Here is a 15,638-nt window from a genome sequence, read left to right as displayed (position 1 = left end):
TTCATGAAATTTAACGTAAGTACATATATCTGTAGTGTTTACTTCTCTCTCTCCAAAACAAGTATGATTTCTCTCTGGTACTCCATTCCTCCGTTATCAGCAGAGTCACTTTTGACAAGCTCTCTGACACAAGATAAAAGTAGCTCTCTGCCTTTCCTCCAATCAACTCTCACACAGTGTATGTGCCAGACCTCACCCACTGCTGAAAGAGGAAGAGATTTCTAACACAAGCTCCACTTTTCAAAGAGTGTAGAAACAGGAAGGCTGCAGATATGCAAGTAAAATTTATGTAGGAGGATTTGTTTCTTCACTGTGAATCATCTGAGGCTATTCATTTCACTGGGTGTAGGAGAGGGTTTACAACCACTTTTAGTCTCAGAAATCTTCCATTAACCTCTCTGGCGGTATGACTATGTCTGATTTTTGATGCTAAAAGGGGTACATTGTTTTGCATGGAAATTTGAAGTTTCATATTGTAGGCCTGTAATTCTTATGAATAACTCACTTAACCACTTTAGGACCGGGCCTCTTTTTTAGATGTGATATTTACAAGTTAAAAACATTTTTTTTGTTAGAAAATTACTTAGAACCCACAAACATTATACATTTCTTTCCCCAACATCCTAGAGAATAAAATTGCTGTTGTTGCAATACTTTGTCACACCGTATTTGAGCAGTGGTCTTACGAGCGCACTTTTTTGAAAAAAATACACTTTTTTGAATTAAAAAATAAGACAAAAGTAAAGTTAGCCCAATTTTTTTTTATATTGTGAAAGAATGTTACGCCGAGTAAATTGATAACCAACATGTCACGCTTCAAAATTCCGCAGACTCGTGGAATGGCGACAAACTTTTACCTTTAAAAATCTCCATAGGCGACATTTAAAAAATTCTACTGGTTGCATTTTTGCGCTACAGAGGTGGTCTAAGGGTAGAATTATTGCTCTCGCTCGACCGATCGCGGAGATACCTCACGTGTGGTTTGCACACCGTTTTCATATGCGGGCGCTACTCACGTATTCGTTCGCTTCTGCACACAAGCTCAGCAGGACGGGGCACATTTAAAACATGTTTTTAAATTTATTTTACACTGTTTTAAAAAAAAAATTCTGTCACTTTTATTCCTATTACAAGGAATGTAAACATCCCTTGTAATATAAAAAAAAAGCATGGCAGGACCTCTTAAATATGAGATCTGGGGTCAAAAATATGTCATATTTACACTAAAATACAATAAAGAAATAAATAGTCATTTAAAAAAATAAAAAGCCCCTTTAAGAGCTATGGGCAGAGGTGACGTTATGACGTTGCTTCCGCCCTGCAGTGTCATGGTGACGGGTGGCGCCATCTTCCCCTCACTCATCTCCATGTCAACCTAGGGGACAGGCGCGATCGCCTCCGCAGCTGCTGACGGCACCAGATCGTGGCGGGAGGGCCCTCTACTGCCACAGATGAAAGTGATCTTGCAGAGACCACTTTTATCTTGTACTGGACCACCGGCCGAACACGGGGATATCGGGGTTATGGCAGCTAGCTTCTGCCATAAGAATGATATCCATCCCCAAAGTAGGGACGTTCATCTGCGTGTAGCAGTCCCGAAGTGGTTAAATCTGTCCAAACAACAGTCTAGTAGACATCCTGGGTATGATAACGTTTGTAAAACGAAATCATACATTATAAAAACTAAAAGTAATTATAACAATAATATAATGAAAATAAAATGTATTTACACATGTAATCAAATCAAAAACACAGAAATTTGCTCAGTTTCAGAATTGTCTCTGTCGTTACTGTCAACGTTGAATGACGAATTTCCCCACGAATCACTATCACTCAATTCTGCAAGTGATTCTAATTTACTATCGCTGCTTTCTAGCTGGTCTAAAATCGCTTTTGACGTAAAGGGACATTTTTTGGTTGCCAAGGACATTCTCAAGTTTCCAGACAGAAAGAACAGTACATATAATATAAAACTGCAGGCAGGGCACTGGAAAAAGCACTAGGCACAAAAGGGAGGTGAAATTAGAGGTCGACCGATATATCGGCCGATATTTGCCGTTTTTTAAATAATCGGCACCGGCTGATTGTGCTGATAAAAAGCCGATTTAGAACTACAGCAGGACTTTGAAATGACTTCTGTAATAGAAGTCAGTGTAAGTTGCCTGAGTCCTCATAGAAACCCTTTCCTCCTCTCTGGGCAGGCTGCCAAGAAAAGAACAGAAAGATACAATGTTTACACTTGAATGAATGAAATCATCTCTGTGTGTAGAAGTTCTCAGTTTAACCATTTAAAGACTAAATCTTTTCTGACACTTGTTGCTTACAAGTAAAAATCCTGTATTTTCTGCCAGAAAATCACTTAGACCCCCCAAAAATGATATATATTTTTTTAGCAGAGATCCTAGGGAATAAAATAGCGGTTGTTGCAATATTTTATGTCATTTGCACAGAGGTCTTTCAAATGCATTTTTTTGGGAAGAAAATACACTATTTAAAAAATAAAAATAAAATAAAAACAGTAAAGTTAGCTCATTTTTTTTTTCGTCCAAAAGTTTTGACTACCTGTTTTTATTTAATATATAGTTTTTTTTTTATTTTTTTATCTAAATCATACATACAAGTAAACTGATTGGATGTTTGTTTTGTTTAATAAATGTTTAAATGTAAGAAATTTTCTGTATCACGTATGAAGGCCGCTTTCACACTGGAGCGGGCAGGCGTTGATGGTAAAACGCAAGTTTTAGCGGCTCTTTACCATCATTTTAGCGGTGCTATTTGGCTGCTAGTGGGGCACATATAACCCAGCTAGCGGCCAAGGAAGAGGTTAAATGCGCCCATGAAGCACTGCTGCCAAATCGCATTGCATGCACTTCGGCAGTGGTGCCCATTCATATCAATGGGCAGGAGTGGTGGAGGAGCGGTATACACCACTCCAAACGTGCTGCTTGCAGGACTTTTTTTTTTTTAAGATCCTGCCAGAGCATCGCCTCAGTGTGAAAGCACTCTGTCTTTCACGCAGACTGCAGGGGAGCCATTTTGCAGGCACTTTACAGGTGCTATTTTTAGCCCAAAAGCGCCTGAAAAACGCCCCAGTGGGAAAGGTGTGTTAGATCAAGGGGGATTAAAAAAAAAATAATAATAAATAAAAAAGGAAATAAATAAATAAAATCGGCGTAACATATCGGCCCAAAAAAATCGGCATCATATATCGGCTATCGGCCGCCATGATTTCTAAATATCGGCATCGGCCAGAGAAAAACCCATATCGGTCGACCTCTAGGTGAAATGATTTGATACAGTAATGTAATTTTACAGTGTACTGTATGTATTATGCTTTTTGCACCTTGAATTTGGCGCCGGGCTCCGTCCCCGCATATTACGACGCTTGCAGGGAACGGAGCCCGGCACAGTGATAGATGTTATACTTACCTACTCTGTGCAGTGGATTTGCAGAGGCGCCCGGAACCTCCTTCGCGGGTTCCTCATCGCTGCTCCTGGCCCCTCCCTCCTGTCAAATGCCCCCATAGCAAGCAGCTTGCTATGAGGGTATCTCAGCTGCAGCTCCATGTGTCCCTTCAGATATGGAGCTGTGGTTCAGCCCTGCCCCCCCCCCCTCCTGATTGGCTGACTTTGACAGAAGTGGGAGCCAATGGCACCGCTGCTGTGTCTCAGCCAATCAGGAGGGCGAGTCCCGGACAGCAGAGGGACTTGTGGACATCGCTGAATAGAGATGAGGCTCAGGTAAGTAATAGGGGCCTGCTGCACAAAGAAGGGTTTTTATATTAATGCATTAAAGTGGTGTTGCCACCAAAAAATAAAAATTATTTAAAAAAATAAAAAATAAAATAATCACCTCTAAATACCTGTTGCTAGGGGGTCCCTCGTAGTCTGCCTTCTTCCTTGCCCGGGCTGGTGACATCACTTCCTCTCGCGCCGCACATTTACCTGGGACCTGTCACGTGCGCAGCGGGGAATGAGGGGGGGATTCGCTCCCCCGCATCGCTGGACCCTGGGACAGGTAAATGTCCGATTATTAAAAGTTAGCAGCTGCAGTATTTGTAGCTGCTGACTTTTTTTTTTTAGGGGGTACCCCACTTTAAGATAAAAAACGTTCTGCATCGACAACCCCTTGAAGGTCTGCATGTTATATAGTTTGAATACCATATCGTAGATATATTATTTATCATTGTAAAAGAACATATTCCACACACTTTCAAACTTTATGTTTACAATTATTTCCAGAAAACTCAAAAAAATTGCTTTAAAAAAAAAAAAAAAAAAATTTTTTTCCCTGACCATCCCATCCCACTTCAGCCCCGGAAGGATTAACCCCCGTCCTGACCCAGCCATTTTTTGCGATACGGGACTACGTTGCTTTAACTGACAATTGCAAGGTTGTGCGACACTGTGCCCAAACAAAATTGACGTCTTTTTTCCCCACAAATAGAGCTTTCTTTTGGTGGTATTTGATCACCTCTGCGGTTTTCATTTTTTGCGTTTTAAACAAAAAATGTCGTCACCTGAAGCCGATCTCTAGGTCGCCTGTCGGGTCCTGCCGCCGCCATCTTGGGTATGGGAATCAGGAAATGGAGTCTTTCGGCTTCATTTCCCGGTTCCCTACTGCGCATGCGCGAATCGCGCTGCGCAATAAGGACGCTCCCCGCTGCCTCTGGGATCTGTGTGTTTCCCAGCAGGCAGCGGGGCACTTGCGTGAAGGGGCGGGCACTTGCGGAAAGGGGCGTACGTTACGCCCCTTTCCGCAGAGAGCTATCCCGGAAGTGGGTGCAGTTACCTGGATTATCCAGGTAACTGCACCCCCCTCTCCCCTGAAAGGTGCCGATTGTGGCACCGGAGGGGGGGAGGGTTCCGATGAGCGGAAGGTCCACTTTAGGGTGGACCTCCGCTTTAAACAAAACTACCACAGGGAAAGGCCCAAAGTGCTTGCAGGCAACAGCCTTACAAATTGAATTAATTGACAGCTTGCTTTTGGTGGTGCCATCATTGATAGGCACCTGAGACTCACTAAATGGATCATGAGGTTGGTGCCTGCTAATTTTTACAGCTAGAATAAGGTATATTAACACAAAAATAAATTACAAACTGCCAGCATCTTTACATACCAATGTTGGGGAAAAAAGGCTCTGAACGCTGGCGGATCATAGCTTGCATCTGCCTCTGCTGCTGCTGTTCTTGTCTTTCTTGATCAAGAAGGTCTTGCAATAAGAGAGGCTGTTCTTCCAGAAGGAGTGGTCTCTCTCGACTCTGTTGAAGCATCACTTGTTGAGCAGTTTGCATGCCAGAGGGGCATTGATTTAAGGGGTCTCCTGGAGCAAAATTATGGCCACTTTGCTGATCCAGCAAAAATACAGAGTTTGACGGGGACTCCTGAGCAAAGCCATGGTTAGGTCTTGGTCCCATACTTTGATTTAAAGGTAGCTCCATCACTTGATTATTAGCAGTTAATAAACTCTGAGAAATAACTGGCACCGAATTAGGCTGAGATACATTTATGATCCCTGGTGGAGAGTCTAATTTATCCAGCTCTGAACTCTCACTGGTTAACAAATTGGTAAGCATTGGAACAGATTCCGGCATGCCACAAGCACTTTCAGCATCTGCAGCAGGCAGCGGCACTGGGTCACTAGGATGCTCAGATTTAGGCACATTCTCTTTTTCACTTTTTTCTGACTGGTCACTGTTAGTTAATGGTACTGAGGCAACATCTTTTGGTTGCTCAGGTGCAGTAGAGGCTACTACTTCAGATTTAACATCCAATGCTTTATCTGATGGTGACTCCAATGCCGGTTTCATTTCGCTGTCAACAGTTGTAGCTGTCTCAGACAAAGCAGGTGCAGGAGAAGATATATTAGCAGTTTCTTCACTACTTTTTTCCTCTTCAGGCTTGCATTGCAGTTCCAATTTATCATCAATTGGTACACCGAGATCAAGGTCCTCGTTAAACATATCTTTCTTATCCCCGAGATCAAGCTCTGGATCTGTGTAAGCAATGATATCAAATTTCCCCGATCTTAGGAGATCATCAAGCTGAGGATCATTTGTTTCTAAATTATCCAGCCCATCAAGGTCGTCTCCTTTTGCATCATCTGGGTCCAGGTTTATGTTTTCAAGATCTTCATCATCTAAATCTTTGACTTCAACCCCATCTAAATCTTTTACATCAAGATCTTTTTCAGAAGGATCATCAGGATCCAGCTTTTCCTCCAAACCACTGGCTTCAGAATTTTCAGGTGGAAGAACTGCTGTTTCTTTCCCCATGTTATCATCAGATAATGGTGTATCTAAGTAATGCTCACTTGTTTGAGTTTCATCAACTCCATGCATCATAAGAGACTGCTGCTCTGTAGGAATTAAGTGTTCTAAGCCTGGAGGAACTTGGACGTGATTAGACAAACCTGGATGTTGAACTCGCACTTGCTCCATAAGTCTTGGGCCTTGAAATTCTGGCTTTGAAAAATAACTTATATGTCTCTGATGTTGTGCTGATGGGTCCATCATATTAGGTGGTGGCCCTAAAAGAATTCGAGGTCTGCTATCTGGAGGCCTATGGCGGAGTTCAATGTATGCCTGACCCGATATATTATGCTGCTGAACAGGCATTGCCTGTGGAGGAAATTGCGGAGGGAGTCCAGCTGGATTATTTATTTGTGTGCTGCTTAAGGACCGAGGAAGCTCCATGGACATGTCTCTTCTCATCTGCTGAGGCATTACAGTAACTTGCATCTGTAAAGGAGGACCCATAAAGGGCTCATGACCAGAGAGAGGACCAGGTCCAGACATGGGATAGACAAATCTGTAAAACAAATCAGACACTTAAGTTTTTACTAAAATAATGATACAAATATTAAATTGTATATAATCGGAAGGCATATTTTATTAAAAGGCTACACATACGTGATGGTTACTGGAAACATATCTACTGAAAGCTACAGAAAATATACCTTACTGAGCCTAAAATGAACGATAAAGAACAGTAGATTGCAAACTACTTGTACTAAGTCAAGCTGATTTAAAACCCAGTGTACACACAATTTAGAGACAAGTAAAACCCAACTACAGCCAACACTTTCATTTTAAATACAATTTTGGATTGTGGCAGCAATGGTTGGAATTTCTGTTAGAATTGAAAGGCATTTGATGCTGCTGAGAATTCTCTAGGATTTTAGATGCTGTCTGTATCACCATAAGAGATATCTCCCCTCTCAAAATGGGGCATAGATCAATACAATCCTGACAAAGGTTCAAATAGACAAGAAGTAAACAGAGATCTACCAAATCAGGACACAAGTAGTAAATCAAAAACAAGTTATTGGCAGAGGTTCCAACACACACGCTTTATCCAACCCCCCCCCCCCCCCCCCAGATTTAGCTTGAGTTTAAAATGAGAGTTGGCTATATGCCTTCCTGTTCTCCTCTGGTTTTAATATCATACTTTCTAAGGGAATGGTCTTGATCAAATACGCAGGTCAGTCAGATTAAAGTTAGACCTGCATACCCAAGTAACTGATCGGGGTTAGCAATTTAACATTTTAAAGCAAGAAGCATTTGAATTGAATGCTAGGCAACTAACACTGCAGACAATGGCAGCTTACTTTTTTTTCCTACAAGTTACCCTCTATCAAAGAAGCATGCATTAGTTTAAGAAGAGTGCTTAATTTTAACTGGCATGACAAATAAATAGTAAACACATCTCAAATGGATCTTAAAGCGGGAGTCCACCGGGACTCCGCATTTTTTTTTTTTTTAAAAGCCAGCAGCTACAAATACTGCAGCTGCTGACTTTTAAAATAGTGACAGTTACCTGTCCAGCGCGCCCGCGATGTCGGCACTCGAAGCCGATCTCTAGGTCGCCGGTCGGGTCCTGCCGCCACCATCTTGGGTATGGGAATCAGGAAATGGAGCCTTTCGGCTTCATTTCCCGGTTCCCTACTGCGCATGCGCGAATCGCGCTGCGCAATAAGGACGCTCCCCGCTGCCTCTGGGATCTGTGTGTTTCCCAGCAGGCAGCGGGGCACTTGCGGGAAGGGGCGGGCACTTGCGGAAAGGGGCGTACGTTACGCCCCTTTCCGCAGAGAGCTATCCCGGAAGTGGGTGCAGTTACCTGGATTATCCAGGCAACTGCACCCCCCTCCCCCCTGAAAGGTGCCGATTGTGGCACCGGAGGGGGTGAGGGTTTCCGATGAGCGGAAGGTCCACTTTAGGGTGGACCTCTGCTTTAAATACTTGTGTACATTATCTGTTTAACCCAATAATTTAGTAGTATGTATAGGTTATGTTGACCATGTGTAAAGTGAAGGTTGGGAGGAACTTACTGAGTGCCACCCTCATTTTCCCAAAAAAGCGCAATTTGGTAATGGGATGGTCATGTTTAAATCTAATGTCTGTGGTGGGCAACCAACGAAGGTGACATTTTTATAAAACCTTCACTAGAACACCTTCAGATTAACACATAAATCAGAGAAAGTTGGATGAAATCAAGATGGGTCACAACATGCTACTAAGTCACGTATGCTAATAAAATACATTAGATCTCTCAAGAAAAATAAGAAGAGGAATATATTTGGTGTCTATTAAACTGAAATTCCATTGTGTTTAATATGCTGCTTTTGGTGTTGCAAAACCTTATCAGATGGAAATAGATATATTTAGAAATGGCATTAAGGGGGTGCTGGCAGGAGTATAATAACTGCCATTCAGCACACCCTTCAGTGTCTCTAAATGGCTGTGCTAATTATGCAAGTGCCCTCTTAAGGGGCAAGAAAATCTAGATAAAATTGCAATGAAAGCCAGTTACTCTAATATTGTACTTGCTCAGCAAGTGGATTGGGCTAAGTGCTTTTCACTTTATTAAACCAATTTTAGAGTTGCCTAATCCTTGTTTTGTAAAAAATTTCTTGCACCCCTTTCCTTAACTTTCATGAAAATAATATTTAAAAAACATTAGTCTCAAAACAGAAATTAAAGAGCGTGCCTACTCTCTACTATTTTGTTAACTCTGCCAGATTCCTTTCCGGGTGTAGCAACAAGTAAAGGACTTTTGCGACCGCCCTATAGCATTTTTACCGCTACAGGGCGGCGCATATATATACACGTGAGCCTACACTTCCGAGTAGCGGGCGCGAATGTGCGCCACCTGGCTCCCGCTGTGAATATGCACATGTGGGAGCCGATCAGTGGGCATCACGGACTCGATGTCCACCAACACCTGCTGATCAGTTCATAAAGACATGGATGAGCAGTTTTGAGGTGGAGGGATTTGACTGGCCTGGACAGAGTCCTGACTTTAACCCAATAGAACACCCTACGGATGAATTAGAGCAGAGACTGTGAGCCAGGACTTCTCGTCCAACATCAGTACCTGACCTCACAAATTCGCTTATGGAAGAATAGTCAAACATTCCCATAGACACATTGCTAAACCTTGTGGACAGACTTCCCAGAAGAGTTGAAGCTGTTATAGTTGCAAAGGGTGGGCCAACTCAATATTGAACCCTACGTATGAAGACTGGGATGCCATTAAAGTTCACGTGCATGTAAAGTCTTATACTGGTGCCTATAAATAAATAAAATAAAAAAGCCGAAAAAGAAAACAAATGCAGCTACCACAATTAGTGATGGTCTTGGGCGTGTTCAGATCAACCCCTGCCAGGAAGCCGGCACTGCACACAGCCAATCATAGACAGCGTGTGTATGTGCAGCTGTAGGTCGGGAAATGCCTCACTGCCTATGATTGGCGGTGTGCAGTGACTGCTTCCTGCGAGTTCGATCCAAACACGCCCAAGCCAATAACTAACGTCAATTAAGAAATGGTAGGCTGCAAAATACAAAATTTTGTTTTCTGTTTAATTCCATTTTAAAGGATGGATTTCTCTACAGGGTATTGTTAAGTACATCTCATACATTAGTACATCTTTAAAGCAAAGAACAAAATGTAAGTGTACCTGTGTCCAGGAGGTGGTCTCATAGCAATGTTAATATCTCCAGTGAACGGCGGTCTGTTAAACTGCGCGTTACCAAGGAATGCAGTACGCTGCTCTTTGGGTAAAGCAGAAAATCGTGGGTTCCCATTATGACCAATTGAGGCTCTTATATTTCCAGGATAAGGAGGTGGAGGTCTGTTAAAGATCTCATGTTGCCTATGTGGACTTTCTTGCTGCCACTGGGTGGGGTGCGCGCCTTGAGTCATCTGCAATGGATCCAACACCTTCTCATGTCGAACGGCATTCTTGGTTTGCTGCTGTCTTAGTAGCATCTCCCTCAATTTTTGACGCTGTAAAAGGATTTAGAATAATAGGTTAAAAAAACACCATGTTTTCATTACTATTAACATATACACAATGCATCCCAAAACTATGCTCAACGTTTTTTTCTTTGTTACTGATGTGGTCTATCACATAGACGACTGAAAAATATCACTTTTGGAAGACTGTATAAAAAGAGTAGCCTGGTGCCCTACAACTACCAAGATAAATATACAATGACCAAAACTTTTCGTAAACTTTTTCTAAACAAAAAGTTTTTTCATCTTAATGCATTCTCTGCAATTAAGTAAAAAAAAAAAACTTTCAACACCCCCACCCCCCCCCCCCCCATTCCTAAACACTTGAGTCCCCTGATGATCCACCGCTGTGTCCGGGAGTCTGAAAGCAGTGGGAGTCATTGGCTCCTGCTTCTGTCAGTAAAAACCTGTGAAGAGAGAGCAGTGTATTTGTCTATGGACGCATACAGCCTGACGAGCTCACGGGTTCCCCCCTTAGCACATACCTTGCTGAGAAGGTGCTTGGGGAAGAGCGGACAGCATCAGTGGAGGACCAAAAAAGAAAAGGTAAGCCACTGCTCTGTGCAATATCCTTGCACAGAGCAGGCAAGTATAACATCTATTTTTAATTTATCAAAAACAGACTCTGAAGTGGTTGTAAACCCTCTCCTATACTCAGTGAAGTGAATAGCCTCAGATGATGCACAGGAATGAAACAAATTTCCCTACATAAGTTTTACATGTATTTCAGCTGTCTTCAGCGTTCTAGACTTCTTAGAAAGTGCAGATCATGTTACAAATCTTGTTTTTTCATTCAGCAGTGTGTGTGGAGTCTAGGCATATACTGTGTGTGAGCTGATTGGAGGAAAGGCACCACACCCCCCCCCCATAAGCATAGGCAGAGGAAAGACGGAACACACAGAGCTGCGCTGTGGACAGACGAGATCTCTGCTTATCTATCTCTACGCTTTCTTCCCGACACAAATTTCGAGCTGCGGTTATCTCCCGTGTCTGAAAACTTGTCAGAAGTGACTCTGCTGATAACAGAGGAACAGAGCAGCAGAAGACATGGGACTTAGAGCTGCGGAGAGAGAAGTAAATGCTGCAGATATATGTGCCTAGGTCAGATTTCATGAATGGGGTTTACAACCACTTTAAAGAGGAAGTAAACTCTCCCACTCTGATACTTATTTTCATTTAGTCTATTATAATAAGTCATTATCAGACTATCGCCACTGTAATCCAGCCCAAATTGCACATTACTTGCTGGTTAAAGAAACCAGGGGTTAGGCAGCGCCATCTTAAGTATTGTTTTCTGAGTCCACAGTGGAGTGTATTTCCGCCCTTACATTGAGCACTTCCTGTACTGTTAACCAAGCCTCCTTCTCAATCCAACATTTCTATGGCCACCCTGCTTCCCTGTTCATAGCTTACTTGTTTATTTCATAGTATTTACTTGTGCTGATGTCTAATGTTTCCCTTTGCCAGACTTATCAGCTTCAGCTGATAAGACTGCAGTAATGGCTGCAGTTTAGACTGTGTGTGAGGTCACAGTGTGTAGGAGGAAGCTCTGAGTGATTAGCAGAGTTCAGTGTTGTGCTGTAGGAAGTCCTGATAACAGATAGATAAGACAGAGTGTGCCTTAAATCAGGGGAGATCTGGGCATGCTCAGTGACTTCATTCTACACAACAAGGATTACAACAATACTAAGCAAGTAAGGAGATATTTACAAGCAGTGTTCATTATGTTTTTTTATGCTGATTTACATGGGACAAAGTTGTGGGGGAGGGTTTACAACCACTTTAATATCACTTTTAGCTCATCACGTAAAGGACTGAAACCCTGAGTGAGTTGCTCTAGAACACTAGTTCATTATGCTAAATAAGGTGACATTACCTAAACAACTTATACTATAAATATATAGCAATAAAAATGTGGGGTTTCAACCAAACACATGAAACCTGAAAATGTATATAAAAAAAGATCTCATATTGTAACAAAGTTTAAATTATAATGGCGTAAAGAAAGATGCACGTACCTGTCTTGCTTTTTCTTCAGATTCTGCCATAGGTAGGTTTAATGAATTCTGAGCATCTGCTAAGCCAGGCAATTGTGGCATATTACCAAACTGCTGACCTTGAGGGCTTGCTGCAATATTGGAAGATCCACTAAATGATTCCTCTGTAAAAGTTCTTTGCTGATCACCGATATCATGGGGATCCCCAAATCCTTCCCCTGTCTGTATATGAGGTGTCCCTGGAGGCTGATCATAAGGTTCCTGGTTAGGGCCAGATGACGTATGACTAAACAAGTCTACTGGGCTTGGGCCTGTTAGTCGGGAATTTTGGGAGTTTCCCTCAGATATTCTGCTAAAAGGGGCTCCCCTGCTTTGTGTATTCTGCAGATATGACTCTTGGTTGGATATCAACACTGAACGAACCACTGAGGAACGATTAAAGTTTTCAGGTCCACTGGGCATTGGAGTTCTTGGTGGCTGAGCATAAGGGTCAGAAAAGACATGCCTGGGAGTTCGATTAGGTTGAGAATAGGAGTCTGTGGGAAGAGGTCTTGGTGTTCCAGGGGGCTGAGAATAAGGGTCTGCAAGTACTGGCTGTGGGGTACTAGGAGGTTGGGAATAGGGGTCTAAAGGCATTGGCCTTGGGGTTCCAGGTGGCAAAGCATATGAATCTGAGGACAATGGCCTTGGGGTTGCAGGTGGCTGAGAGTACTGATCTGAGGGGACTGGCCTTGGAGTTGCTGGTGGTTGTCCATACAGATCTGAAGGAGCTGGTCGGGGAGTTCCAGGTGGTTGAGAGTATGGATCTAATGGGGATGGTCTTGGAGTTGCAGGTGGCTGGGCATATGGATCTGAAGGTACTGGCCTTGGAGTTCCAGGTGACTGAGCATAGATATCTGATGAAACTGGCCTTGGAGTTGCAGGCGGCTGTGAATAAGGATCTAAAGGCACAGGCCTTGGTGTATTAGACAGTTGCACATATGAATCTGAAGGCGCTGGTCTTGGTGTTCCTGGTTGCTGCGAGTATGGATCCATGCTATTCCTTATAGGTGAAGCTGAAAAGGAATCATGGTGTCTCTTATTCATAGGTGGCTGAACAAATACATCTCCCATAACTGGCCTGGGAGTAGAAGGAGGCTGACTATATGGATCCATTGCTTGCACAGGTGGTCTTGGAGTAGGGGGTTGTTGAAGATAAGGGTCCACTGCTGTAGGTCTTGAGGCAGTTGGTGATTTTAAATATGGGTTATTTGCTGGACGTGGAGTTCCTGGTGGCTGAGCATATGGATCCTGGACATTTGAGCGTGACAAAGAGGCTGACTGAGGGTCACTATGCTGTCGCATTAGTCTAGGGGGATTTGCAAATGGTTCATTCATTGTACGATTACCATGAGGCGGTTGATTATAAGGATCATGTGAAAAAGTTTCAGCAGGTCTTGGAGTCAAAACATGTCTTTCATATGGGTCTGTAGAAATACGTCGTGGTGTTGTGGGTAGTAAATTGTAAGATTCTTGTGGCGACTGAGGTGGGCGCAGAGGAGTTTTAAAAGGTGCAGGGCTGCCGGGTGAAACACCTGATGTAGGGGTTAGAGGAGGTCTTGAATAGGGATCAACTTTTGTTGGTATTTGTGGTCTTTGATACATTTCAGATCTTGAAGAATGCTTTGTAAAAGAGTCAGTGTTTACTGGACCCAGCGAACCATCTATCATCTGATCTGTGTTGTGAGACAATCTTGAAAGGCCTAATGGCTTAGAAAAGGGATCAGCTGGGACTATGTTCTTTTGAACATCTCCCATCTTTAATGAGGGATCAGTGCTGGAAGGGGATGAACAAGAGTCCCTTATGGGAGATGGTCTGGCATCAGAGGACTCACTCCCAGGTATGTGTCTAGGAAGACAAATATCCATGGGTGACCCACAGTTCTTTCTGTGAAAATTTTGACTAGCAGGTGGAGGTCTTGGTGTCCCTACCATTTTTGCATAAGGATCAAAGGGAGACGATGGTCTAGAGTTTGAAGATCCAGGAGAAAACATCTGGGGTGAATGTGGTTGAGAAGACTGGAGGGGATCCTGCAAGTGTGTTCTAGTGGGTGTGGGAGGTGGAGCTTGCGGTTTCAGAAAAACATCATCCGAGAATGATGTAGGTGTTCCAGACAATGTCTGTTTAGTAAATGCATCTTTATTAAAGGTCTGCTGAACTGGGGACATATTGCCACTGTTCTGAGGCGTTAAAGGGCTCTGATTGCCACTGTTTGGAGTATCACTTCCTGACTGACTTAAATGATGGTGGGAGCCAAACTGCTGCTGTTGTTGCTCATTTTTTACTTGCTCAAGTTTTTGAGTCGCTTCGATCTTCGCCTGCTGTTTGCTTTTCTGACGCATTTGCTGCAATATTAAAAAGAGAAATCATTACACTGCGGATTTACACACTGGGGTTACTAAGGCTGGCCATACATTATACACTTTACTTGTACAATTTTCCTTTAGATTTACCAAAACCATATAATATGAGGTCAAACCTAAATACTTTCAATTTGATGCAATCAGGCAGGCCATTGCACAACATAGTTGAAGGTAAATTGAAAGGAAACTGAAGAAAATTGGATAATGTATGGCCAGCTTAAGGGATTTTTTTTAAAGTGTTACTAAACCCACAACAGTAAAAGCAGTCTGTATATGCAGTAAAGCATGCTTGTTATACTCACTGTGGAACCTAAGGGGTTAATCCTCTGCATTGTGTAAAAAGGCTGTTTGATCCTGTCTTCTCTGATCCTCCCCTTCTTCCAGAGTCCCCAAACCATCTCCGGATAGTACAGAGGCTAGGGGACAAGCTACACATGCTCAGTTTGGTGTGTATTGCTAGAGTTTTATTTATTTATTTATTTATTTTCTTGGGACAGTGCATGTCATCAGCACATGGCCGATCAGCACTGTCCAAACAGAGGGTCAGGGGTCCTGCATCCTCATAGGACAATCAGGGGAGAATGAAAACTTCTCCTACAAGCTTTAACCAGACATTGATAAAAGTCACAAGACTGCTCTAACTACTGATGAGAAAAGATATTTAAGGTATATTTAATAAAACTATTGCATTTCCATATTTTGTGTAATGTGGGAGACCAGATATAGTGAATGCAGGGTCCTGGGTTTAGTAACACTTTAACTCAGCTAGTGTTGCTTTTAAACTGATGAATATTAATTCCAAAAGTGTGGTTATTTTTCTGCTATTTTCCTGCCTGCTTTAATAAGTTGTGCTTGCCTGCTCACAGACTGTCAAGCACACACCTGTAATGATGATGGCAGTAATGCCAGAATGCAACATCTCGGATCTTTCAAAATTAAAC

The 15,638-nt window shown here is 42.7% G+C and overlaps 1 protein-coding gene across 10 annotated transcripts in view; it reads right to left on the bottom strand.

Annotated features, from left to right (window-relative positions):
• KMT2C (lysine methyltransferase 2C) overlaps positions 1 to 15,638 on the bottom strand; it is a 407,832-nt gene that overhangs the window by 58,302 nt on the left and 333,892 nt on the right. For 8 of the 10 annotated variants that reach the window (XM_077491169.1, XM_077491171.1, XM_077491177.1 and 5 more), the window contains 4 exons: positions 15,000 to 15,113; positions 12,316 to 14,679; positions 9,960 to 10,288; positions 5,121 to 6,811 (listed from right to left, as the gene is read on the bottom strand). In XM_077491169.1, coding sequence (XP_077347295.1) covers positions 5,121 to 6,811; positions 9,960 to 10,288; positions 12,316 to 14,679; positions 15,000 to 15,113 — 4,498 coding nt within the window. The remainder of the gene's footprint in view (positions 1 to 5,120; positions 6,812 to 9,959; positions 10,289 to 12,315; positions 14,680 to 14,999; positions 15,114 to 15,638) is intronic. The other 2 variants (XM_077491174.1, XM_077491178.1) reach the window with 1 other exon arrangement.

Source organism: Lithobates pipiens, unplaced genomic scaffold (genome assembly GCF_037356315.1).
Source record: "Lithobates pipiens isolate NorthernLeopardFrog02 unplaced genomic scaffold, aLitPip1_a1.2 Scaffold_19, whole genome shotgun sequence".
Classification (NCBI taxonomy): domain Eukaryota; kingdom Metazoa; phylum Chordata; class Amphibia; order Anura; family Ranidae; genus Lithobates; species Lithobates pipiens.
The sequence above is the reverse complement of the archived record's forward strand: the minus strand, read 5'-3'. Positions and strand labels throughout refer to the sequence as shown.